General features: G+C 40.0%; 1 protein-coding gene across 5 annotated transcripts in view; it reads left to right on the top strand.

Moving 5' to 3' along the window:
- Window positions 3,274–25,335, top strand: part of CFAP54 (cilia and flagella associated protein 54) — a 120,006-nt gene continuing 97,944 nt past the window's right edge. For 2 of the 5 annotated variants that reach the window (XM_021392147.1, XM_021392225.1), the window contains exons 1-2: window positions 12,151–13,120; window positions 21,924–22,029. In XM_021392147.1, coding sequence (XP_021247822.1) covers window positions 12,786–13,120; window positions 21,924–22,029 — 441 coding nt within the window. In that variant the 5' untranslated portion in view covers window positions 12,151–12,785. Of the gene's footprint in view, window positions 3,393–11,953; window positions 12,111–12,150; window positions 13,121–21,923; window positions 22,030–24,024; window positions 24,141–25,335 lie in introns of those variants that run through there. The other 3 variants (XM_021392447.1, XM_021392364.1, XM_021392293.1) reach the window with 3 other exon arrangements.

The following is a 25,335-nucleotide window of genomic DNA, read 5'->3' on the forward strand; positions in this document are numbered from 1 at the left end:
ACTTCTACTTTGTTTATAATTTCAGTAACCCTAAAGAGCCATGCAGTGTGGGAGGTCACTATGGTCCCTAACTCTGCATATATTCTTCTCTGTATGACTATTCTTCACATTTCTATGATAATTATCGTCCAAGAATGCTGGTTATGTTAATTTCCTTTTGTATTTCCTGTTTCTCTTAAAAAACAGAGAAGTAATATTAAAAGATCTGTGGAACGGGGTTTGTTTTGCTTTAATTTATCCTGTTGAAACATACTTGTGTCACATGCACTCTGAAGAGATGCATACCTGGAGACTGCTTGATTGCACAGCTTCATTCTGCACGTACTAACAAAACTCTTTCTGCATACAGTGGAGCTGCACGTCCAGTCTTTTAAATCCTAAAGTGTTCTGGAGTGATGCAAGCATTGACCATAATGATTTTAGAGCTTTGGATTGATATGAACTAGAACATCCTGATAGTGTACACTAGTGGTGATTGTCACATAAATAGAAAGGAGAAGGTGACTGAAGTGCTGACCAGAACAATTAGATCTGAGATAAAGAGAAATGTCTCTGACATCAGAGTGAGTTTTCAGAGGGGATTCAGAAATCCGTGTGTTTCTAAGCTCTGCAGGTCCCCACTGAGGTAAGAGTGATCCAGAAAACTGGAATTTTATTCAGCAGTTAGCTGGAAACTCCATTTTACTGAATGCACGTGTATCCATGCATCTGTAAATGCGAAAATCTTCCTTACTCTGAACAATTACTATAACTTTGAACAGAGGTGTTGCACAGCTCTAGGGCTGAAGCAAAGGCCATATGATATACAGGAGTTTGGAAAACTGAAATAAACATTACATTTTGTATTTAATGGAGGTTGAACTAATCATTACTTCCTATTTTCTTCTTCTTCTCTGTGAATCTCTTTTGTGGTTTGCAGTAACCTAATTGTGTCTGTTTTCCAGGTATTCTGTTTAGAAAATAATAGTCAAAGGAAATGATACAGTTGTAACAGAGCTTCTACAAACATGTGCAGAACAGAAAAATAAATTAATTCATTTATAGTTAGTGATGCCCAAAAAACATTATTAGTATTGAAATCTAACAAATTTATCTTCTCATTGACTAATTCAGTGTGGCACGGTTTCAGGCTACTGTTGATATACTTTAACTCCCCATGTAACCTCTCATTGGCCAGCTGGCTTTTTAAAGGGAATTGAATTTAGCCTAGGCATTGATAAACTATTTACTTCTAAAATCCTACAATAATTTCAGCTACTAAAATTCAGTAATCACCTTAAAAAAAAAGGAAAAAATAAAGTAAGATAAAATAAATGAAATAGAAGAGGACACAAAAGGAAGTCACCAGTCCAAATCTGGGTAACAAACTTATTACAAGAAAATAATAAAGAACAGAGACATCCCTAGACTGTAACAGAAATGTAGTGTAGACGGCATTATCAAATCATTCGCTCTACAACAGGGTGAACCTGAAAAGTCATCCTATGCTACTTGTGAACACCAATCTCTTCAAAGCTTCCAAAACTCACTTCTAGCTGACTAGTGAAGAGAAGATCATCTTGGCCCAGTCATCCTGAGCTCCCTCTGCTTAAGAACAACTCAGAACTAACGCTCCACCATTTCCACCCTCAGGGTAAAACACTTTCCTTAAGGAAGTTTCCCACACGTCCCCATCTGCAGACTTCTCAGGGACTAAGCGCCAGACTGTCTCTCTGTATTTTAATGTCTCTCTTCCATATTAATAACTGCAGAGCCCCAGAGAGGAAGCATCACCTGTTGAAGAGGTTTAAAGACCTGAAATTCCAGCACCGTTGCTAAAACATTTGCCTTGACCTACTCCCACTTCATGTTTTCTTTTCTTCTTGCTCTCTTCTATTGCTCTTAGCTACAGCCTTGCTCTTCTCCTAAGGAAGACCATTATCCCATTATCTCAGATCTCTGCTATACCCAGCATATGTAATTGCCACCAACAACTCTGAACGCTCTGACTCAGAAAATGTAAGTCAGAGGCTTGAGGGAGCTCCACCCATCCCGTGAAGAATCATCCTGACACCCTCACCTTCCCATACATCCCTCCCACTCTCTTCTACTCCAATTTTCCTAAAAATGTTTCAGATAAATTGTAGGAGGAGTAACATTGTCCCCCGCCTACCTCTGCTAAGAGTCTTCATTTTTATTTCTGAATTGTGCAAAAGCTTTTCCAAAGACAAAAAAAGAAACAGGTCAGGATGCTTGCGATGCCATATTTTCTGTGATACAAATTAAGGCTTTTTTTTCCCCTAGAAAATGAGTTGGAATCACCTTTTAGATGTGTGAAGGCAGTCAGCATCAGTAACACACTGAGAACTGGAGCTAGATCCTAGTCAGAGTTGCTGCTATTAAAGAGAAGTTTGCCAATTTTAGATCTGAGAAACCAAGACCTAGGATCTGTCACATCTAGCTGCATCTTGTTCCTTGCTCAGAAACCTAAACCACACACACACAAAAAACAAAAAACAAAAAAAACACATACACAAAAGTGAAAGCATCTCTTTTCAGGAAAACTCTGAACAAGGTATTATTTTTTCTTTCTCACTTATTTCCTTCTCCTGTCCAGTCTGTCTGCCTCTGTTCTCCTGAGGCACAGAGGCTGCCTCTGAGGCTGTACTGGAGAGGCCTCCTTCCATCAGCCTTCAAGGCAGGATTACTATTATTATTCCCTTAAGAGAAGACTCTCCTCTTGAAACCAGACTCTCAAACATCATAGGCACTAAAGATGCTGCGGTCCATTTTCCTATTTTTTCCTCTGGTTATTCCTTTTTCTCCGCTTTATCCCCTTATTCTCTCTTTGCCTCTTCCTCCATTGCTTTCTGTGGACTCCTATATTCTTTGCCCCTCTGCTCCCTCATTTTCTTCCCCTCAAATCAAATACCACCTGCATGCTCTTTTCTACCCCGTTCAACTACTGCAGGTGTACTATCACGTACTAGTTTCTCCTCCATTTATGGCAGACACCACACCTTATGGCCCTTGAACTTTCAAAGGCAAATTGCAGTCTCTCACTGCATCCCTGTAGCAAGTCTCTCTCCTCTTGTCATCTCCATATTTTTATGTCCTCAATTTCTTCACTTTGTGCACCTGTGCTACTATGAGCACAGGCCATTAAATATGCACCCACACTGTGTCAAGTAGTACTCTGTCAGAAATACACAACATGATCCCAGATATATTAACTTCAGAGACAGCTTGCTCTGTCCTTCTGCTGTAATTACGTTGTTTTGGTATTTCCACACAGCACTATGCCAAGAGGGTAAGGCTGTTCAGAGCTGGCTCAGCTGCTGTACCTGACGTCAGATCCAGGACTGGCAACAGAGTCATCTGATCCCTGAACGAAGTTGGTGTTTGGCATTATGGTACTGGTAAATTCATTTCATCTTCTTATACTTCTGTAGGAACCCCTCAATTTTCACTCTCCCTGAATCAGTAGGCTGCTGCACACTATAGATGACACAGGTACTGAGAAGTCAAGAAGTGAACCATATTCTTCTGAGTGTGCATATTGCTGAAAGGTAAGGCTAGGTGGGATATTGCTGGGATAGAACAGTCTGAAAAACGTTACACTGAGATAGGTATTATGCTGAGACATGCTTCTTCATTTGTGTTTTAAGGAAATTATTATGAGTTATCTGGAAGGACCACGCATATCTGCAGCACAAATAAGGGCATGCTGTCTATTCTTGCAGTCCTCGAAAATGACTGTAGCAAAACAGCGTGAACAGAGCCATAGTCATGAATCTTCCAATGGGAGCCTGGCCTTTGTATACTCTGACTGACTTGCTGAGTAGTGAGCTGCACAGACAAGTGGTCTCTGAGCAAGGCATAGTTCATGTAGATGAACTATGGAGAGCAGCCTGCAAAAATAGAGGCTCCTAGAAAAGCACATGATATATTAAGTTTATTATCTTAAGAAAATAAACGAAAGATCTAAAGAAAAAGATTTTTGTATTCCCAGAGATGGAGAATACTTTTTGTGGCTGAGCTTAATGATATGGTTCTTTTTTCTTAACTAAATCCTAACTAAATCCTAACAAACCCGGGGCATGAGCTACTTGTAATCTTTGAAACAGATAAAATACCATATGGAATGCCCTGGCATGTTTTCTTAGGTACTTACAATTACAGCAGGTTTGTCATCTGTGGTGCTGGCATTAAGGAAACTCTCAAAATCGTCTCTTTAACTCTTTAAGACAAACAGCAGGTACAGTTCTGGGACATGTAAAAAAATCATGTTTAGCTTGTTGCATGAAGTTTGTATGCAATTTCTCTCTTCTCTCTCTGAAAAAAAAAAATCACAACAACAACCAACCAACCAAAAAAAACCCAAAAAACAGAAAAACCCTCCCCAAAAGCCATGTAGGTTGCTTTGGTGTTTTAAAAGCTTTTTTCTTCAAGTGTAGTTATTTTAAAAAACTTTTTTTTCAGACGTGTCATAATTGTTTTTCATATTACTTCAGTAAATGTTGTTTACTGACTAGCAAAGTAGGCCATGTCTATATTAACAAGCAAAGTGGTGCAATTGGAGGTCTGTACAGTGAAACAGATACTACCAGGGACCATATGTTCACATAATGCATGTTTGGGGGTTTTACATTGAACTAGTTCTAGTCTGTTCCTGCAGGCTGTATCTCCAATACCAGCTGGAAGATCCTGGGTGTGCTCCTGGAGCACAGATTTCAGCTTAGTTCCATTCAAAAGGAATTCAACCCATGGATCAGCTCCATAACATGAAACAAGTGCGGGAGCTGGGGATGCTTCAAAAATGCACTGGATTAAATTGCTAATGTAGAGGCATCCATAAGCTCAGATCTACAAATTAGCTTGGATTTTTATTCATGTTTCCTACCAAGTGATTATGATTTTGGTTACTAAATTTTAATTATATTGTATTTGTGCAAACTCACATGGGTGTATAATGCTTTGTTTCAATGAAGTTGGGCCTACATACAAGTAGTCATTCTAACAGTCTTTTCCAGTGGGATTATACAGGTGCAGCACAACAAAAAATGTTCCTGTAGAGATAATTTATTAAGCAGCAATATTGCTAATGATGCAGAAGGAAGAATAAAATCCAGTTGACTTATTCCACAAAGGTAAAAAAAAGTGCTGTCTCTAAATTTAATAGACATACCAGGATATACAAGGTAGAACCACTAAGTAAAAGTAGCCATTTGAATATATCCATCCCTAACAGATGAAGAGCCATACATCCACTTGAAAGCATTTTAGCAAAATTTTCAACATTTGTTTCTGATATTTCATCTACATTGTGTGGCCAAGTTCTGCATGATTTTTGTTATTTCATCAATTAAACAAGTAAAAGTACTGGTAGAAATGTGTATTTTTTTCCCAAAGTGCCATGATGTAGACAGAAGGCAATAGTTTGATCTTGGAAACTGAAATTCTAAAGGAGAGAAGGGTACAGGTTACAATTTTATTTAGAGCATCTTTTGGATAAAAATAAAAAATGTAAAGAAGAGATTACCAGAATGCTGATCAGACATGTACGTACTTGTATATAATTGCATCTATAAAATTGCAGTAGAAATTTCTCCCAATATATTTGTGATAGGCTAAATGCATGGGTTCAGAGTAAACTTTGGAGAATAGGAGGGTCTTCTGTTCATTAACAGAGATACTGTAAGAGTTGTTGGATTGGCAGAATGATGAAACTGGAAGAATTAGGGTTTATTAACTTTTCCTCTATAAACCTATAAAAGAGATAATGGAAAAAAACCCAAAATGTCACGTATAAGATTTCAATGGGATGTATAAGATCTCTGAATCTGATTCAGAGTCGACTGGAAAATTTTTCAGTCGTATAACTTTTCAAAAATCACATCACTGTTTCTCCACTCCTGTTAACCATTTACATATTCCTACTCTTTTTGAAAATAATATTGAAAATAATGGTCTGTCTTTTAAAGTGCTAAGGAAAAAGTCTAAAGGAAGGCTTACTTAAACTGTATTAGCTATAACAGACCTACTTCTGCTGTCCAGCTCAATTTCTAAAGGCTTACCTATCAGTGGCAATCAGTGGTTAATCACTGAAAGAAGTCAGAATTCCTGTGGGAAACACCTGCACTTCTTCCCACTCTTGTTAGCAGCAGATTGCAAGCTTAAAATTTAATCTTCCTTCTAGCAATTGTTTACTTTTCTTTACTGTCATCATACTTTTGGATATTGTGGCTTTTCCCACAGTCCTAGTATGGATTTAATGATCCCGTATTTGCATTTCTATAGATATAGATATGTAATGCTGTTCCCGGTGAGTATTTATTTCACAGAATGTAATCAGGCAACAGCACCAGTTGCTCTAAAAAGAAATTATTGTAATTTTTTACTGGAACTGAAATAAAGCCAACATGCACCAACTTCACTGTTCCAGACACTAACTAAATAAACTTCCCACATGTATGCAGAACACAAAACAATTACTTCTGCTTAAATATAATTTTCTAAATTTCTAGAGTAATCACATAAAGGCTCGTAATGACATATATTATGTGTATTATTTTTATGCTTGGTTGTAATGGTATATTCTATTAAGAGTAATATATGCTAAGACAATACAGCAATATATACCAAAAACTCAGAATTTTATCTACTATTAGAAATAATAATCTAGAAAATATGACATAGAATAATGAAAAAAATTATTGAAAAATGTGAATCGTCCAAATAATTATGTGAAGATAAAGATTTTTTTCTAATTCCTTGAATAAGCAAGGCTTATTGACAAAAAAATAGCTACTCTTTCACACTGTGTAACTTTCTACTGCTGACTTCCAAGCTGCTAGATCTCCTAGTCCAAGGTCAGGCTGTCGCTCAAAACAACTTCTGTCAGCTGCTTGAGCAAACCTCAATCAGCAGACACTTTGACCTTGGAGCGAAATATTCTGGCAAGTGAGTAAAAAAATAATATAAATGGAATGTAGAGGCAATGATGCAAAAAAGTGTCAAAATCATACTGTACTGCAATAAGAAATGGCCAAAAACTGAAATGCATTGATCTAAAAATACGGGAGGTCATCACCAGATTATTTCAGCTCTCCCTTTGTTTGTTGCCAATGGTTAATTCCTAGAACAGTCTATTTTGATCCTCTGAGCACTCCCTGACCAAACACAAAACAGAGAAAGTGTTATGATAAGGATGTGTTTGGATATTCAGAAGCTATATATACAAACAACAGAGTTATTTCCCTGAGATGATTTCTATCTACATCATATGCAGCAGCTCAGAATTATAACAACAAACACGCATCGGGAGAATATCAACAAAAATGCACCGTCACATTTGGCTTCAAGAGAGATTTGGTAAAGGCTTCATAACTAATTTTTTTCTTGGATTAAACTATACTTCCTCTCATTTAATGTTTGTCTTGAGAATCTTCATGAAATGAAGAAAATGCACAATGGTTTAAACAAAGCACATCACTGTTTTTTTTCCCAAACTGAAATCTTAACTGTTAGATGCCTAGCGGTTAGCTTAAGCTAAACACAGCTAAAATGGAATTCATTTCCCTGTTCTATCTCTGCTGTTTTTTTTCTCACATGCCATTGAAAAAATATAGACATTTTACCTGTCTCTCTGCTCACTACATTGGACATCATCTTTAGCTTGGGCCTCTGTTTTCATACATCCAGCTAAGCGTACATTTTTAGTGTGTTTTTAAGGTGCGACTTTCAAGCACATCACTAAAAACCTTGCTTAGACTTTCTTCTTTTCATGCTGAGAAAGGATGTACAGGACTTTCGCACAAGAGTTCTTTATTATTGCTTTAAACTGGCCTTAGGCTTGGCTTCTTTATTAGAAGAATCCAGCTTCCTGAGATTTGAGACAACCTTTGAATGAGATAAGTTGTTTACCTTTGCAGGCTGTACAGTGAGCCAAAATTAGTACATCCCCGACAGATAAATTTGCAGATCCCTGGAAGTCTTTCCAAAACAAGCTCTATCAATTGATATCTACTTCAGTAGAATGTGCTTGTAAACTGGAATAAAACATACCTTAATCAAATAAAGAAAGCACAACAAATTTTAGGCACAGTATCTCATTGAAGAAATACCTGCATCTTTTGAAAGTCCCTAATGGACTTTTATGTGTCCAGCTGCTGCCTTAGGTTCTTAAGTCTGTAAAGCAGATCTGAGAAGCTGTTGTGTTTCAATGTAAACCTCTTAGGAACTCGAGCATCTGTATAACAAGCCTGCTGCATCTGCCTCCCCAAAGACCAGTTGACCCATTCAGCGCATAACAATACAGCCAGAGTGGGCTGAACCACATCTCAGATTGTTCACACAAATATTACACATTCCTACATTATACTTGAAAAAAAAATCAACTTCAAAAAGATCACTTCTTCCATATAAAATATTTTCTGGAAATTGACTGAAATTCACCTATATGCCTAGGAGTATTTCCCTATACAAAGAAACTGAAAAATACTCTTGGGAGCATTCACACTCACACTAGAAAAAAAAAACCAAACAAGTTCTGTAATATAACCTTGGCACACTTTATCTTCAGAATTTGGCACTGAAACCTTTCATATGTTACAACCAAAACATGGTGAGAACTGTCACCACAAACTCAAATGCAGCCTTACAAGAACCCGACAGTTGCGCAGTTCTCAGTAGCTGCCGTCCTCCTTCATGCTGATCATTCTTTTCCCATTCCTCTCACTACAACACACAGCACCAGCTCAGAAATGGAGCCAGGGATGCTTCTCAAGTAAAACTGGAGTATTTTCTTTCTCTGAGTGTTCACTTACATTAAATCTGTCTCAGATCTGCACTCAGAGTATCTGAAAAGACCATCAGCTGTTTGCGAAGACCCATAAGCTTTAGCTACTTTCATGGAGTGGCTTGCCTTAGAAGGGACCTTAAAGACCATCTAGTTCCAACCCCTCTGCCATGGGCAGGGTTGCAAACCAATAGATGATTACTTTGCTAATGTATGTTTTAGAGTGTTAGAGACCATTTCTCTGTTTAACAAACTTCGTATATCAATCAGTGGTAGGAACAGCAATACTAACCTTTCAATTAAAAATTCAAAAAGGCAGAAGGTTGCCCTGAGATAAGGGTAGGAACCCACAAATTCTGTTTGAACTGTTAAGATAGATTTATGTAAAGCATCTGAGTCTAAAGACACTCACTAATTAGCAAGCCACAAACAACTGTACCAAACAGCCCTAACACAAAAAGTGCAGAATGATGGGAAGGAAATGATGACAGTGTAATCTCTCATAGCTGCCCATAAATATCCTGTACTCTCATATCCGCCCCATCAGTTATAGGTCTAGACAGGTGCCTCAGATTCTGATAGCAATGAAGTTGCGTGTCTGTTGCCTCTCTCTTATCACTTATGAAGTTAGTTATTTGAAAGGTACGTAACTTCCAGCAGATTGAGTGCCTCTTGTATTCTTAATACAAATTTTCCCTTTTCCTCCTCCCACTGGGCAGCTTTTGTTACATTTATGAAGTATAACATGGCATTCAGCAACTCAGTTTGTCTCTTCCAGCTATCTGATGGCTTTTTAAGGACCTTTATCAGGCATCATAGAGCTATTTTTTTTGCACAATATCTGATTCCTCTATACCATATGAATAGCAAATGCTGTACTGACATATAAGACATTTTGTTTCTAGTGGTCCTTGATTATGTCTTCCTTGGCTATCTCATGAACTGTGAATTACTCCACAAAAATCAGCATGTTGCTGCTACTGCTTCTTTCTCTAGCACTGCTACTGAAAGACAGAGAACTGTAACTTAGACTGGGCAGGCACACTATGGATAGAGCAGATGCCAACCCCCAGTTATAAGTCCACTAGTCCATATATGTTCAGCATGATTTTAAAGTCCCGTGTCTTCATTACCCTATCAGCCTGAAATTGCTAAGCAGTGACCAAGAATCACCTCAGTTCAAACATTTTTTTTTCCTTTTCTAACAACATCAAGAAAGGTATCACATAAATTTAGACCTCTGTCTCTGAGAACTGTCAAGTTACCTTGTTGGTAACACAGCACCCACGGTTGCATCTGTCTCTGCATACTGAAAAGAAAAACCTTTAATCATCTTAATTCAGGTGTACATTTGCTACAAGCATCCTAGGAAGGGATCTGAATGTGCACCTCAGAATTACTGATAGGGAACAAACTTTTAATGTTATACTAAAAGGGCTCAGCAGACATTACCTCAGCCCCTGCACCCTGAAACCACTGTACACTCTTCCTGTCTAACTTTATTGTGATCACACAATGTTTTCCCTCCTTTGTTCTTCACTGTAGTTCACACAAGTGGAAGTGACACAGCAGAAGAAAATGGCAGTTTGATGAGTTAGCAGCAAAGATTTTCCCCTTTCTGACTCAAGCACATTCTTGGTCCCATAACCATTACAGCAGACATTTCTGATATGGGTTTTTACTAAGTTAACTCTTTGTGGGTTCTTCTATGACTTAATTTCCAAGGCACCTTCCTCATATTTGACTTGGCAATATTAAATCACAGATTACTATGACCTTTCTGCTTGAGTCAATGAATTTACCTGAATCCCACTCCTTGGAATTCTTTCTGTGCCAACACTCCTATGAGACCTTTATCTTGTCTTGTTTCTCTCTGATTTTACCTTAATTCAGATTACAATCTAAAGATTCACCTACAGATGACAAACAAAGTCACTTGTCTTCCAATTAATAAAATCTCTCTCTTTTTTTTTTAAAAAAAGGTATAGGGACATGTAATTCAAAGAACTGCTATAAACTCTCAAATTCATTCAATTGAGTATGCTCATTTTTTTTTGAGGAAATTCTCCTCTCATGGCTGCAATTTCAATAGCCATCCTTTATTGTTTTGCAAACACCAAAGCTTTTCTCCATAAACATCAGATCAGGCTTCTGAAGGCTTCAGAAGAACTGATAGTCTTTCTGAAGTTAGAAAGCTCTGTTCATTTAACTGTAACTCCTTTAGACTTTGGAGACCCACTGAGAACATTAGAGAGATTAAATATTAGATGCAGACTATCTTTTGAGTTTTCTCCAGAACAGTAAAACAGCAATCAATATTATAAACACCAAAAAAAATTGAAATAACATATATAACATAATGGTTGCCACTGTTCTTTGCTATGGATCTCCAGGGGATTTTGCCCTGGGTGCTGAAAGGGTCTGAATTGTCCTCCCTACACTGAACCTCCCTCCATTTATGGGAGGGAGCGGATGTTGGACCCTGTTGAGCTCTGACGCAGGAATTTTAGACTGAACATTCTTCACGAGCTGGCTGGTCAGCTACGCCCTACTTAACTTCCCAGCAGTTAAAACTTTATCTTTACTTAGCTCTCTAATCTTCCCCTTTGGGAAATGACTCTGCTCCATCTCTCTCATTGTTTTCTTTGACTGCAATTGTTTCTATGGCTGCAAACACTGATTCAAACTGCTAATATTACATCCAGTCCACCATCTGCTAGCCAAATGCTAAGAGATGCACAAAGTTTTACTCAAGAGTCTCGTTTGCTGCTTCTTGAGTACTCCTCAAGCTTTTAGGTACTCCTGCTTTATAAAGGCACAACCTACGTCAGCTCCGAGTTTGAAGATCAGCCCTTTGGGATACAGCACCACCTAGTGAGGCAAAACAGCTCGGCTCTGAGGGACTTGTGGACGTAGCCCGTGGCAAAAGCAGCCTTTCCAAGGGAGCCGGGGTGTGTCGGTTAGCTGGAGTCCATCACAGGAAGCGCTTTGGTTACTGTGGCGAAGCACAGACAAAAAGTTTAAAAGCAGTGGTACTTGCTCTCCAAGCCAAGTTCTTAAATTTCAGTTGTCTTGTAAAATGTGTCCTTGTACCCAGTGATTTCTAAATCCCAGCATCAGCTCCTTCGTGCCTTGTCTTTTCATGACAGGCTTTGTTTTCTGCTTCCTCCACAGAAATCCGAGGAACTCAGCCCTTTGCTCCCACCTAAATGCACAGCCATTGTCTTCCGAATGACTCTGTGCACATGAGCAGCTTCTCATGGCTCCTAGTACCATCTTCTCCATGCCACGCGGTTCTGGTTGGATGGTGGAGGCACACAGCTCTCAGAAGGTAACAATATGAAATCGGTGTGTGAAATGAGTCAGATGCGTTAGTCATAATGTTATTTAAAATTGTGCATGTTGCCCGTAGCATTTAAGTGATTCCAATGTCATTTTGCTTCCCTGCAAAATGCAGTGTTTTCTGATTCCTATCATTCAGCATGCTGATGCTGCAGTGTTCTCTTACTATGAGCGATGGGATGCACTATTCAGGTGCTTCCTTGGCCACCCCATTCTGTTTATACTTTGTCATTCCTTGTCACAAAATGGCAGCCAGGGCCAGCTGCAGGCCGGCGCACACTGCTCGCCCATCGCTCCTCAGCTTTTGAAGCCCTGTTGCAAGTTAAGCATCTCGTCCCTCATGTCCAGGAATGCGGACATCGTTCTGGTTTCCTTCCCCTCCCTCCCAAACGCCTTTACTGTATTGCCTACAGAGAAGCTGAAAGCACGCTGGTTGCCATGGCCTCCTCCAGCAGCGCTGATCGACACAGCCTGGTTGTTTCCCAGCTTGCTGCCATTGTTTTACAGGCAGATAACGCTGTTCAGAAGGCTAGCAGAGATGGGCTTTTTTGCTCTTTTCTCTGTAGCAGCGCGGGAGGCCTGCTATGCGATGCAATCAGCAAGTTCAAAGCAACGTCCCAAGCCAAACATCCATTTCAAACAGCGCCTGTAAGCCAGCTGCCTTATGGCACTGCTGACACCGGGGTGCTGTGATACGCAGCCGGGACAGGCGGGGCCAACGGGCTGCTCCAGCCGGGCTGCCATCTCCCAGCCACCGTTGCCTGGAGACGCCGCCGCGTCCCCTCCGCGGCCGGGCCGGAGCATGGCGGAACCCTCAGGACCGCAGCTCCCCGCCCCGCTCCCGCGGCCCCTGCCGGCTGCTTTCTTCGGGGCCGTGGCGACGGGCAACCCGGTGGTGGACAGCCTGGAGGCCGAGCTGCGGGACACCCTGGGCTTCCTGCGGCGGCTGAGAGGCGCGGGGGAGGCCGAGCCGCAGCGGCACGAGCTGCACCGCCGCGGGTAGGGCCGCTTCCCAGCCCGTTCCGGGGAGTCCCACTCCGTTCGGTTCTTCCCTGCCGTCCTCACCATCCCCCTCCAGCCGTACCCCGACCCCCATGCCATCCCTGGGTCCCTTTTACATAGCACCCACGGGGCAGGGGGCCCTTCCCTGTCAGTTTCTCTGGCGGTGTGCCAAACCGCTCAACTCCTTTTAGTTTTGCTTTTTATTTTCTCTTTTTCTGCTTTAATATCACAGAATCACAGAATCGTAGGGGTTGGAAGGGACCTCTGGGGATCTAGTCCATCCCCCTGCTAAAGCAGGTTCCCTATGGTAGGTTACACAGGAAGAAGTCCAGGTGGGTCTTGAACCTTTCCAGAGAAGGAGGCTCCACAACCTCTCTGGGCAGCCTGTTCCAGTGTTCTATCACCCTCACAGTAAAGCAGTTCTTCCTCATGTTTGTAGTTCTGTTGTAGTTTGTGCCCATTGCCCCTTGTCTTGTTGCTTTGCACCACTAAAAGGAGCCTGGCCTCCTCCATTTGACTCCTGCTTTTTAGGCATTTACAAGCATTGATAAGATCCCCTCTCAACTTTCTCTTCTCCAGACTAAACAGCCCCAGATCTCTCAGCCTTTCCTTGTATGGGAGTTGCTCCAGGCCCCTCATCTTCATGGCTCTCTGCTGGACTCCCTCTAGAAAGAAGTTCTCTGCCTTTCTTGAACAGAGGAGCCCAGACCTGGATGTGGCACTCCATATGTGGCCTCACTGAGGCAGAGAGAGGAGGAAGATCACCTCCCTCAACCTGCTGGCTGCGCTCTTTTTAATACACCCCAAGACACCACTGGCCTTCTTGGCCACCAGGGCACACTGCTGGATCATGGCCAACCTCTTGTCCACCAGGACACCTAAGTCCTTCTCTGCAAAGCTCCTCTCCAGCAGGTCATACCCTAATTATCTTTTCCTAATTAAAATCCCCTCTCTCAAACATGAACAGCTCTTGTTTCTGCACTTCCTAGCATTTAACACTGTAGGAAGAAAACATGAGGTGCTGTGGCTGTTGGCAGTGCCACTGTTGGCTGTGTCAGAGCTTCTGGAGCTTTTCAGTAGGGAACCCCTCTCGCTGTGCTGGAGCAGCTGGCAGCCCACCAGCAAGTGCTGCAGGTGCAAGCATGGTGTAGATGGTATGCGCATGCCTTGAGAGCTGTGCCCGTAGCAAGGCCACATGAGGACAGCCCACACAGCTCTTTCTGTGCATGTGTCTGCGGGTATGTAGGTATATTTTTATACTCATCAATGCAGGCAGAACATATGGCAAGTGTATTTGTGCATATTTGTTTGCTCACATACATGCATATCTGTGGGTATGCATAAATCTAAATTTTCTAATGCAGTTCATGTAGAGCAACTAAAATCAGAGGATGATTCACAGTCCATGCATATGTCTTATGCAGACTGTGCATTTCTCATGTAGCTCTTTCTACTGCATTTAGGTACATTACAGCACAAATTTTCAATGGCCTCTTTTAAATTAATTGTTGTTTTTCTACGGTTATTATCTGAACAATGTTCTATTCTAAATTTACAGAACTTTAATGTTAATATTAAAGTCTCCCAAGTTGTCAAAATTTCATTCAAAAGGAGCACAGCAGTTAGCTTGCAGGGGGTTAGCTTATCACTATGTGCAACTATCACCCTTACCTATTTTGCTTGGTACTTTCCGAGATGCAGTACACAAATGTTCCTTCTCTAAAGGAGCTGTACACATTTCATGTGGTACTCAGATTCTATCATTGGTCTGCACTGGAGACCTTCACTTTTCTAAATATTCTGGATTTCTAATTTGTTCCTGTGGAGCGTTCATCCCTAGGTCCATGCCTACATCTGTCACACAGATAGGAGTCTTTGGGCTTTTGTCTCTAGTGTTTTTTATATTGCTTCAGCAACTGATTTCTGTGCTTTGGTATTTTCAAGCCTTTCATTTACAGCTTCAGACTGGTTTTTGCTTTAGCTGGTCTGTATTCTTAGTTTGAAAATATCCCCTGCAGGCCCCTCAGAGGAAGGAGTGCCACTCAGCACTCACTCCACATAGCACCAATCCAGCAGAAAACTGCTGATAGTGGACACATCCATTATAACTTCTGGTTGTGAGTTGGGCATGCTGAATCTGACCTGTTTACAGATACCATGCCAAGTAATTGGTCTCTGTGTCCAGTGTCTCCAAGCCATTCTTTACTTTCTCTTGTGTAATATGTTGATGTGAGTATGCTCTATCTTTTTAAAACCGGTGTTTTGTAGATGTTTCTCATGTCCACGCTGGCTCAGCTGATATGAGAACATTTCCCAATCGAAAGAATTCTGCGGCATTCATCATAAAGATGAGAACTAGCGCTACCTGGGGCTTGATTCCAGAAGCTGCTGATAGTAGTGTTTCATGCCAGAACTCCAGGATGTTGAGAAAGTTGCACAATACCAAACTCCCCATGGCTCTGCATCTTATGACATTCTTTGTATGTACAGAGGCAATGCAGAGATAGAAGACTGTAATTCTGATAATTAGCTCACACGCTCAGGTAGCTAGCAAAGTTATGGGTATTTGTTTGTGACAGTGAAATTTCTGTGTTATTTTTCCTTTGCCTATCACTGCTCAAAACTGGAGTACATGCTGCTTGCAGAACTAGCCATAGCCTAGTTGTTTCTAAGAATTTCTGAAGGTAATAGCTGTTACAGATGGTTTCCTAAATGCTCTAAAGGCTCTTGCTTAGTCATTTGTCAAGCTACGTTTTCTGGCATGGGTTGGTGATCAAAGTGCTCGCTGTTAGAGGAGCAAGAAAATGAGCTTCCACATGGCACAGTTTAGAAGACTGTCAGCTTCATTGTTCCAGTGCTGTCAGCCTTTGATGTTGATAAGTTAATAGTAAGGCCATAAGTTAGGCACTTACAATGTTTTAATGTAAGAAATAAAAATACTGAATATATGCCTTGTACTGGAATTATGTATATTTTCCATTGGAAGAGGTAGTAAAAATATTTTTTTTCCATCAGAGTAAATGAGAAGCTGTTTTAACCCATTTCACTGTGCAATGGGGGCATGAGAGAATTTCTGTGAACTACTGGTTTTGTTTGATATTGTGTGGTTTAGGTACCCTCATTCAGTATGACATTTTTTGATCTATATCAGAAAATCCTTTACTAATTCTAGTAAAGACATTTCACCCAGAAATAAATCCTCATGAGCCTTACCCTGTACAAAATATTATTGATTGACCTTTCAGTAAAAGACTTTTATTTTCCATAGAATGGCTGGAAATGAAGAAGTTTCACCTTTGAGCCCCAGCAGCCCAATTTTTTTTTCACTTGCTGCTCAACTTGTTATTCTGGTCTCCTACAGCCTGATTAAAAGAGAGACTTATTAGCTGTTTGGAAGGCATCATGCTCTCCTTTGTCTGTGTAAGAGAAACATTCCTGAGTCATGCACTCACTTCTACTTAGTCATGACATTGTAGCAGATAGATTTTTACCTTAATCTCCCCATTGATATTGGTAGTCTAGTGAGATTTGTCACTAGTTTATTGGTGCAACAAAGAATCTCACTTGTTAATAGAGCATTCAAAACAATAAAAAATGAAGATGACCTTCTCTGGGGGGTTTTTCATCTGATCAGTCCTAAAGGAATTTGTAAACTTACCTTTCAGACCTTTTTCCACAGTCATTACTATCAGTTACTTTACTGCCTGTTAATCAGCTCTTTTCTTCATCAAACAGTGTCAGTCAGAATTCCAGGTTTCAGGAATCTTTTCCTGAGCTTCTTCCCTTGGTAGTCCATGGGGCTCTGCTCAGAAACTCGATAGGTTCCTTTCTTTGGAGCCTCTTTGCAGATTTATAGCTACTAACTGGAATGGTAGTCTTCTCTCAGTGCAAGAGGTCAATAGCCACACAGGTTTTTAATTGCTTACAGATGGACCAGGAGAAATACAGTCCCCATTTAGAAGGCACTCTTCACTAGACTGGGCTATTATTTCTTTTAAAGACAGAATGTGCAAGAAGATTTTATTCAGGTTGTTGCTTTTGGCCTAGTTTATGCTGTTACTGCATTTTCCCTTTAGGATACACCTCTAGAATGTCCCATTTATTTCTTTGCTATTTACTTTGAAGAACTGAGAATTGTGCCAAGATGATACTTCTAGGAAAAAAAAAGTGTTGTAATTCTTTGGTGTAGAGATCATTTTGACAAGTTGCTCATACAGCCATCTGTTTCACCTTGAAATGTGAAGGTGACTTGTAGCTTTCTGTGTGGGAAAATTGATGTTTCTGATCATGTTTTTTTTTCTTTCTTTTGCTGGGAGTCTTATTATAAGATGAAATGAAAAGCTGTCTAGGAAACTGTAAAAATGAATTTGAGGTTCCTTCATGTCAGAAAACAGCTGAGGAAAGTGTCTTGCATTCTAGCCTACCATCACTATCTTAGGAGAGTGAAAAGGTCCTGATATCTCACTACAAAAACCTTAAAGCTTAGATGCGTAAATTCAGCTAGAAGGTTATTTTCGAACAATAATTCGTCTCTTTCCAGTTGGTTCTCCTTCTTATAAATTGCTTCCTATGAATAATTTAGCTGTTGTGGTTTCACAAGGCAGTATTTGCTGAGGTTCCTGTAGAAATGATTTGTTAAGAGATTAAATGTAAGAGATGCCTGGCACTGTTGAACACTGTCAATACTGTTAATTCTGTAATAGGATTCTTTTTAGAAAAATCCATGTGCTTATTAGCAGTCTGTCTGATCAGTTATTGTTTTCAAGCTTGAATATAGATCGCTTAAAAATGTCTAAGTTGGCAGAGTAGTAGAAAGGCACTAAGACATCAAAGGCAGCCAGCAAGGACATCACAGTGAGCTGCAAGCAATCCGGGAGACTTCTGGAGTCCATTGAGGATAACTTTCTGGTTCAGGTATTGGACAGACCAACCAGAGGTGAAGCGTTACTGGACCTCGTGCTCACCAATGCAGAGGAGATCATTGAAGAGATTGAGACTGGAGGCAGTCTGGGCTGTAGGGACCATACTGTGGTTGAGTTCATGATCTCCAGGAATAAGGGTCTGGCAAAGAGTGGAATCATGACCCTGAACTTCAGGAGAGTGAACTTCAGGCCGTCTAAGGAATTATTAGGTGAGATTCCCTGGGAGACTCTCCCTAGGGACATAGGAACAAAACAGAGCTGGCAGATCTTTAAGGATGCCTTTCTGAGTGTACAAGAGCTCTCCATCCTCCAGCATAAGAAATCAAGCAGAGGAGGCAGGAAACCAGCATGGCTGAGCAAGGACCTGTTGGTCAAACTGCAAGAAAAGAGGAAAATGTTTAGGCAGTGGAAGCAGTGACATGTGGTCTGGAAGAATACAGGGATGCTGTCTGGACATGCAGAGATAGAATCAGGATAGCCAAGATGCAGAAGGAACTGAACTTGGTGAGGGATATGAAAATAACAAGAAGAGATTCTATAGGTATATGGGTCAGAACAAACAGGCAAAGGAGAGTGTACCCCTTCTGATAAATGAGAAGGGAGAACTGGGTGCAACACATATGGAGAAGGCTGAGGTACTCAACAAGTTCTTTGCCTCAGTCTTCACTTGCAGTCAGGCTTCCCACACCTCTGATGTCTCTGAACCTCTAGGTGGGAGTTGGGGGAGCAAAATCCCTCCCACTGTGAAAGCAGAGCAAGTTCAAGACCACATCCTGAGGCTGAATGTATTCAAGTCTATGGGGTCGGACAACATGCATCTCAGGCTCCTGAAGGAACTGGCTGATGTGGTTGCCAAGCCACTCCATCATATTTGAAAAATCATGGCTGTCGGTCAAAATATCTGGTGAACTGAACAAGCGAAATATCACTCATTTTTAGGAAAGGGTGAAAGATCCAGGGAACTACAAGCTGGTGAACCTCATATCTGTGCCTCATAAGATCATGGCACAGATCCACCAGGAAGAAACATAGGTTGCTCTGAAAGTAGGATCTCCTATTTATTTCCATGGAAACTACAGAAGATTCAAAGAGTAGAATAACACTATTTGATAGAGAAAATTCTCAGCTACATAGCACTATTTTTCAACATAGTCACCACCATTAGCTATTCATTTTCACCAGTGATGCATGCTGTACTTGTAAAAGCCTGGACCAGCAGAGGTGGCCCACTGTCACTGTCATCACTGTTGAAACACACCACCCATCGCCTCACTGTGCTTCCATCCATTGTTTGGTCTCCATAAACATTCAGCAAGCATTGATGAATTTCTAACGGTGCAACTTCTTCTGCGTGGCGGAATTCAGTGACATACCTTTGCTTCAGACATCATTTTGTCTGACTGCCCCCCTGCTGCCATCTATCACACGGCAACAAAATGTAATGAAATATTGTCAAAGAGGTTCAACTTCTACTGCCATACCACTGACATCCATCTCTGATGTCTTGGACCAACATAATGAAATAGGAGGCATTACTTTTGGAGTAGCCTTCTTATGTTGAGGCACATGCGAAATGAGGAGGTGATCCAAGACAGCCAACATGACTTCCCCAAGGGCAGATTTTGCCTGACCAATCTAATGGCCTTCTACAATGGAATGATAGCATCAAGTGTACAAAGGAAGGGCAACTGATGTTATCTACCTGGATTTTGCAAGGTCTTTGACATGGTTCTGCACCAGATTCATTCTCTAAATTGAAGAGATATGGATTTGAAGGCTGGAGTATTCGGTGGATAAAGAATTGCTTGGATGGTCACAGCCAGAATGTTGTGGTCAATGGATCTGTGTCCAGGTGGAGGCTGTTCACAAATGGTGTCCCTGAGAGGTCTGCCTTGGGACTGTTATTCTTCAACATCTTTATCAGTAACAGTCAGTGAAACTGAGTGTACCTGCAGCAAGTTTGTTAATTACACTGAGCCGAGTGGTGCAGTTGACACAACAAAAGGAAGGACTGCTGTCCCGAGGGACCTGGACAGGCTTGAAAAGTAGGCCCACATGAACATCATGAGGTTCAAATAGGCCAAGTGCAAGGTGTTGCACTTGGGGCAATGCCAGATATGTGTACAATCTGGGAGAAGAACTCCTTGAGAGCAACCCTGAGAAGTACTTGGGGGTCCTGGTAGATAATAGACTTAACATGAGCCAGCAGTGTGCACTCGCGGTCTGAAAGGCTGATGGTATCCTGGGCTGCATCAGAAGAGCGGTGGCCAGCAGCATGAGGGAGGGAATTGTCCCTCTCTACTCTGCGCTTGTGAGGTCCCATCTGGAGTACTTCACCCAAGTCTGGGGCCGCCAGTACAGGAAGGATGTGAAGCTGTTGGAGCAGGTCGCATGGAGGACCACAAAGATGATCAGAGGGCTAGAGCACCTCTCCTATGAAGAAAAACTGAGGGAGCTGTGCTTGTTTAGTTTGGAGAAGGCTCTGGGGAGACCTCATTGCAGCCTTCCGGTAATTGAAGGGAGTATATAAGCAGGAGGGGGACCAACTTTTTCTATGGGCAGATAGTGATAGGACAAGGGGGGACAGCTTTAAACTAAAAGAGGGGAGATTTAGATTAGATTTTAGGAAAAAATTCTTTACGCAGAGGGTGATGAGGCAATGGAACAGTTTGCCCAGAGAAGCTGTGTGTGCTCCATCCCTGGAGGGACCCAAGGCCAGAGTAGATGGGGCCCTGAACAGCCTGAGCTGGTGGGTGGCAGCCCTGCTCATGGTGGGGAGCTGGAACTACATGATCTTTAAGGTCTCTTCCAACCCAAATCATTCTGTGATTCTATGATTCTATGATTCTATGATTCTATGATTCTATGATTCTATGATTCTATGATTCTATGATTCTATGATTCTATGATTCTATGANTATGATTCTATGATTCTATGATTCTATGATTCTATGATTCTATGATTCTATGATTCTATGATTCTATGATTCTATGATTCTATGATTCTATGACTATGAGAGAGGCATGATGCAGTCAGTTCCTCTGTAGTGGAGGAAGGCTGTTTTGAAGAGCCAGTTACTGCTTGTGAAATGCTTTCTGGTTCAGCCACATAAGTAGTTTGTTACACAAAATTATCCTTGATGACCACTGTGGCTAGAATAACGGACAGAGGCAAGAGAAGAGCATAGCAGCTATAGCCATAAAACCCTTTCTTTTTTTAATAAATGTGCTATTTACTTGTTCTCTCCTGGAGTCCCACTCTATGTGATTTTATATTCATGAACTTCTCATGCTAGATGCAGTTCAATGCTAGAGGCTTTCTAATGGGTCTCTTTTTTTTTTTTGATTCATGGTACAACTCTATTGTTTATTTCACAGTTACGAGTTCTTAAGTTTGCTGCTTCTGGACAAGCATTGTTATTCTGAGATCTTTTTTCTCTCTTAGTGTCTGTAGCTTCTTGTCCAACGATTGCTCTGAGTTGTAATCCATTGAGTTAATCCTTAAAATACCAAATAGTGTCTTCAAAGCTTCTCACGTTCTATCTGAAAAGTGGGACAGATTTTACACTTATGACCTTGTTTGAACAATGTAAAGGAACTGATATTAAGACATTTCAGTAAGTATTTACATATGAGACAATTCATCCTTTTTTAAAATCTGTGTAATAAAGACTGTTGACAGACGTGAAACCCAGAAATGTCCTTGGCTTCTTGTTAAATCTAGCTTTAATGATCACTTGTTTTGAAATATTAAGAGGTTCAAATGCATTTGGAAGAGGGAGGTTTTCACAACTTGAAGCTTTCTTGATTTGTTTACTTGTTATGATGGCTCTACTGCCGGTTTAATCTGGAACTTTTTTTCTCCTGTATTTTTTTAGAGCAAATACTCTGTTTAATATTTGGATCAAATACAAGCCTCAGCTGCCAGACTGGTATTACAATGACAAACTTCTGAAAGTTGGTGATTCCCTTGCTCAGATCAAAGTAAGTCATATCAAAACAGAAAAGGCTCGATCACATTTTTTTTGTTTCATTATGTCTCTATGCTACTTTAATTTTTAATCATATTTCATAGGAAACTATTTAAAGATACAAAAACTTGTGCAAAATAATGCCAATGAGAGTAGGTAGTTTGTATCTCTTGATTATTATTGTAAAATCTTCCCATATTTTTTATGTATTTGCTATACCTGCATTTTCTATGCACCTGTTGCTTTTTAAAAGTTGAACAGCCCCAAATCTTTATACACTTATTTGCTTGTAGTGGTAATTTGCTACACAGAAATGTCAACTCAGTGCTCAGTAAATCAAAAGTGAATGTAAAGGATTGTCAGGAGGGGAATGGAGAACGAAAATCGGATTTCAATTACACAACTGTATGTATCAGTGGTGCTCTTGTGTCTTGAATTCTGTATGCACTTCTGGTCTTCTCAAAAAGGATAAATTACAACAGGAAAAGATTGAGGAGAGAGTAATGAGGATAACTAAAAACATGAAACAGCTTCCACATAGCGAACAGAAGTTGGCTAAACTCTATAATTAGGAACAGAGATCGCTGAGCAGAGTGTGATGTGGGTCTCTGAATTCAGGAGTGAAAGAGGCTGAAGAGGGACTGATTGTATTCACTTTCAATATAAAAACACTACATGAAGTTAGTAGGTGGCAAGTTCAGAGCAAAAGCAGACTGGATCTTCTTTGAATATGTACTTAAGCCATGGAGTTTCTTGTCACAGTATGGAATGAATGCTGAAAGTTTGTATAAGTTCAAGAGGAAACAATACAATTTCACACTGTGATGTGTAGATTGTTGAAGATTTTGAGAGTATTTGAGGGATTTTTTAGGACATGGTAAGTCTTACCTAGTTGTCTGTTACTGGCTGCTCTTGGAGCTGGGATACTGGGTTGGTAACTACTGCTCTGATTCAGTAAGGCTGTTAATTGTGTTATGTTCTTATATAATGTTTGCCTTTTGTGTCGGCTGGAAAAACAAAACAAAACAAAACAAAACAAAACAAAACAAAACAAAACAAACATAAAACAAAACACCTGCAAAGGCATGCCACTTGTTACCTCAGTGATACTTGTATCAGAAGATCATGACAAGCGATCTGGAGCTTCCAAGGGTAGCAGTTACAAAGCAAGACTGAGAGAGAGCTCAGAGATGTACAGTTGAAAGCTAGTTACAAGTTGTTCTTTTGGGACTAAGAAGTGGTGTGTAGTTCTGAGTGAAACAATTATGGAGCAGAAATGCTAAAGCATTACAGAATCGTTGGTTGACTATTTATAAAGGTTCAGTTCTTGAAAAGTTATTTGATAAAATATACTTAAATCTTGATAAGAATTGACATAATTTAGAGAAAAGTATGGCTTATTAGTACGTGCTATCTGCTTAGTGTGATTCTGTGTTTATAATGATCCATTAGTGGATTTTCCTACTTTTTCCTAGGAATGTTTTAAAGGTACTTATCTGATCAATAGTATGTTTCTAGGTTATAACTCTGTGTATTTAGTATGCCTGTATTAGGAGACAATTGTGTAACTATGTCCTTCAATCTTTCAGGCCTGTTTCAGACACAGATTTTTGATATTACTTTTTAAAACATTGTGGTAGAAAAATTGTATTTATAGCTCAAAAGCTAGTGAAGTCTATAATTTATTTATAAAACTCTTCCATGGTTTTGGAAAAAATTCTATAACTTCTTTGTTTTTTAATATAATGTCAATAAAAATAGATTAAATCAAATGAGTATTTTTTAATAGAATGACATTAAATATTACTGAAATGACAGCATGATTTCATTTGCTTTGTGTTTGGTATTAAGCTTACTATTAACAAATGTCATCTTGATATATTCAAGTCTTTATATTGTTTCATTCTGTATGATAAGCATCTGAGATTGTGTCTTGCTACAAACCTGACCTTATTGTTTAAATAATTATGTTTTGTGGTTCCTAAATAGTTACTGTGAACTTTTTTAGATGAAATGTTATTTGGAATTATTGTGACAATACTAAAGAAAAAATATATTTGGATTTGTGTCCTGTTGAAGAAATGTGATATTCTTGTTCTGTTCCCACCAGCAAAAGAAAAATAGGTAATTGATATTGTGTTTAAACTGAAAATAGTTTTTAAGAACACCCTATTGACTTTTCTACTAAGAAAGCAGTTAAAAGCCTATTGTCATGTTTTTTATTATCTGTAGCTGTTAGTCATTTATTCTCTGACACTATCAGATTCCCCCTTTTCACCTAGAAAAATAGGAGGCATAATTGGAAATGTATCAAGACATTTTCAGGAGCCATTTTTTGGAGGCATGTATCCCCTGAAAGCGTTCTCCTATTATACCCTTTGCTTGTGGTGTTCAGCAAGGATAAATGCTATTTATGTTATTTATGGATAGCATTTATATGTTTACATGTGGCTATTGGTCCAGCTTTACTGAGGACCTAGAGAAAGGAATGACGATCATGTAAATGTTGCAAAGTCTTACATTTCCTTCACTGTATCTGCCCTAAAGAATTGAATAAAATTGGCCTGCCTCCTAAATAGAGGACAGCAGGCTATAGCTGAACCTTAGCAATGCTAAACACTCACTGGTAGGTTGAAAGCACGTAGAAGAGTTCGTAACTGTGGTACTGTTATAACTGAAGATATAGGCCCATGGTATATGTTTAGAAATATTCACAGAAATTCTCATGGAAGCTCTCAAGTAACTGCATTTGTTAATAGTGTGCCTAGGAGATTCCATTCATGTTTTCCTTGTATTCACATTTTCTTTAAGCTTTCATAGCTTCTGGGCCTAGGAATTGATTTGAGTATTATGTGATGATTTTAGTGCTTGGAACTGCTGCTCTCACAGTGCACTCAGTAAGAAGTTATTTCAAATGAATCAAACCTTACCCTCTGTGTTTTGCATTAATTTCCCATAGCATGACTCAGACATGATAATTTGGTCCTTGTGTTCAAGGGGCTTCTTGACATGGCCCAATATTGCCTAAAATAATCTAGAAGTGATTACAAATTCATTTCTGTGTCATAATGTGGTTCCAAGTTTTCAGTGTCGTAGAAAAACTTGTCTTGCTGGGTAGTCTAAAACTTTGAACTGAACTGTCCTCAGAACTCCCATTTTTAAGTGTGTTTCTTTGACTTTTTTTACAAATTTAGTTTTCACTGTATCCACATTTTTCTCTGGAGAAAAGAGGGAAAAGCATGTGATGGGCATTAGTTACAAATCTCAGTGCATTATGGGAAAGATGACTGTGGTGTAAGAACAAGTTCTGTAATAAGCA

This window comes from Numida meleagris, chromosome 1 (assembly GCF_002078875.1).
Source record: "Numida meleagris isolate 19003 breed g44 Domestic line chromosome 1, NumMel1.0, whole genome shotgun sequence".
In the NCBI taxonomy this organism is placed as follows: Eukaryota; Metazoa; Chordata; class Aves; order Galliformes; family Numididae; genus Numida; species Numida meleagris.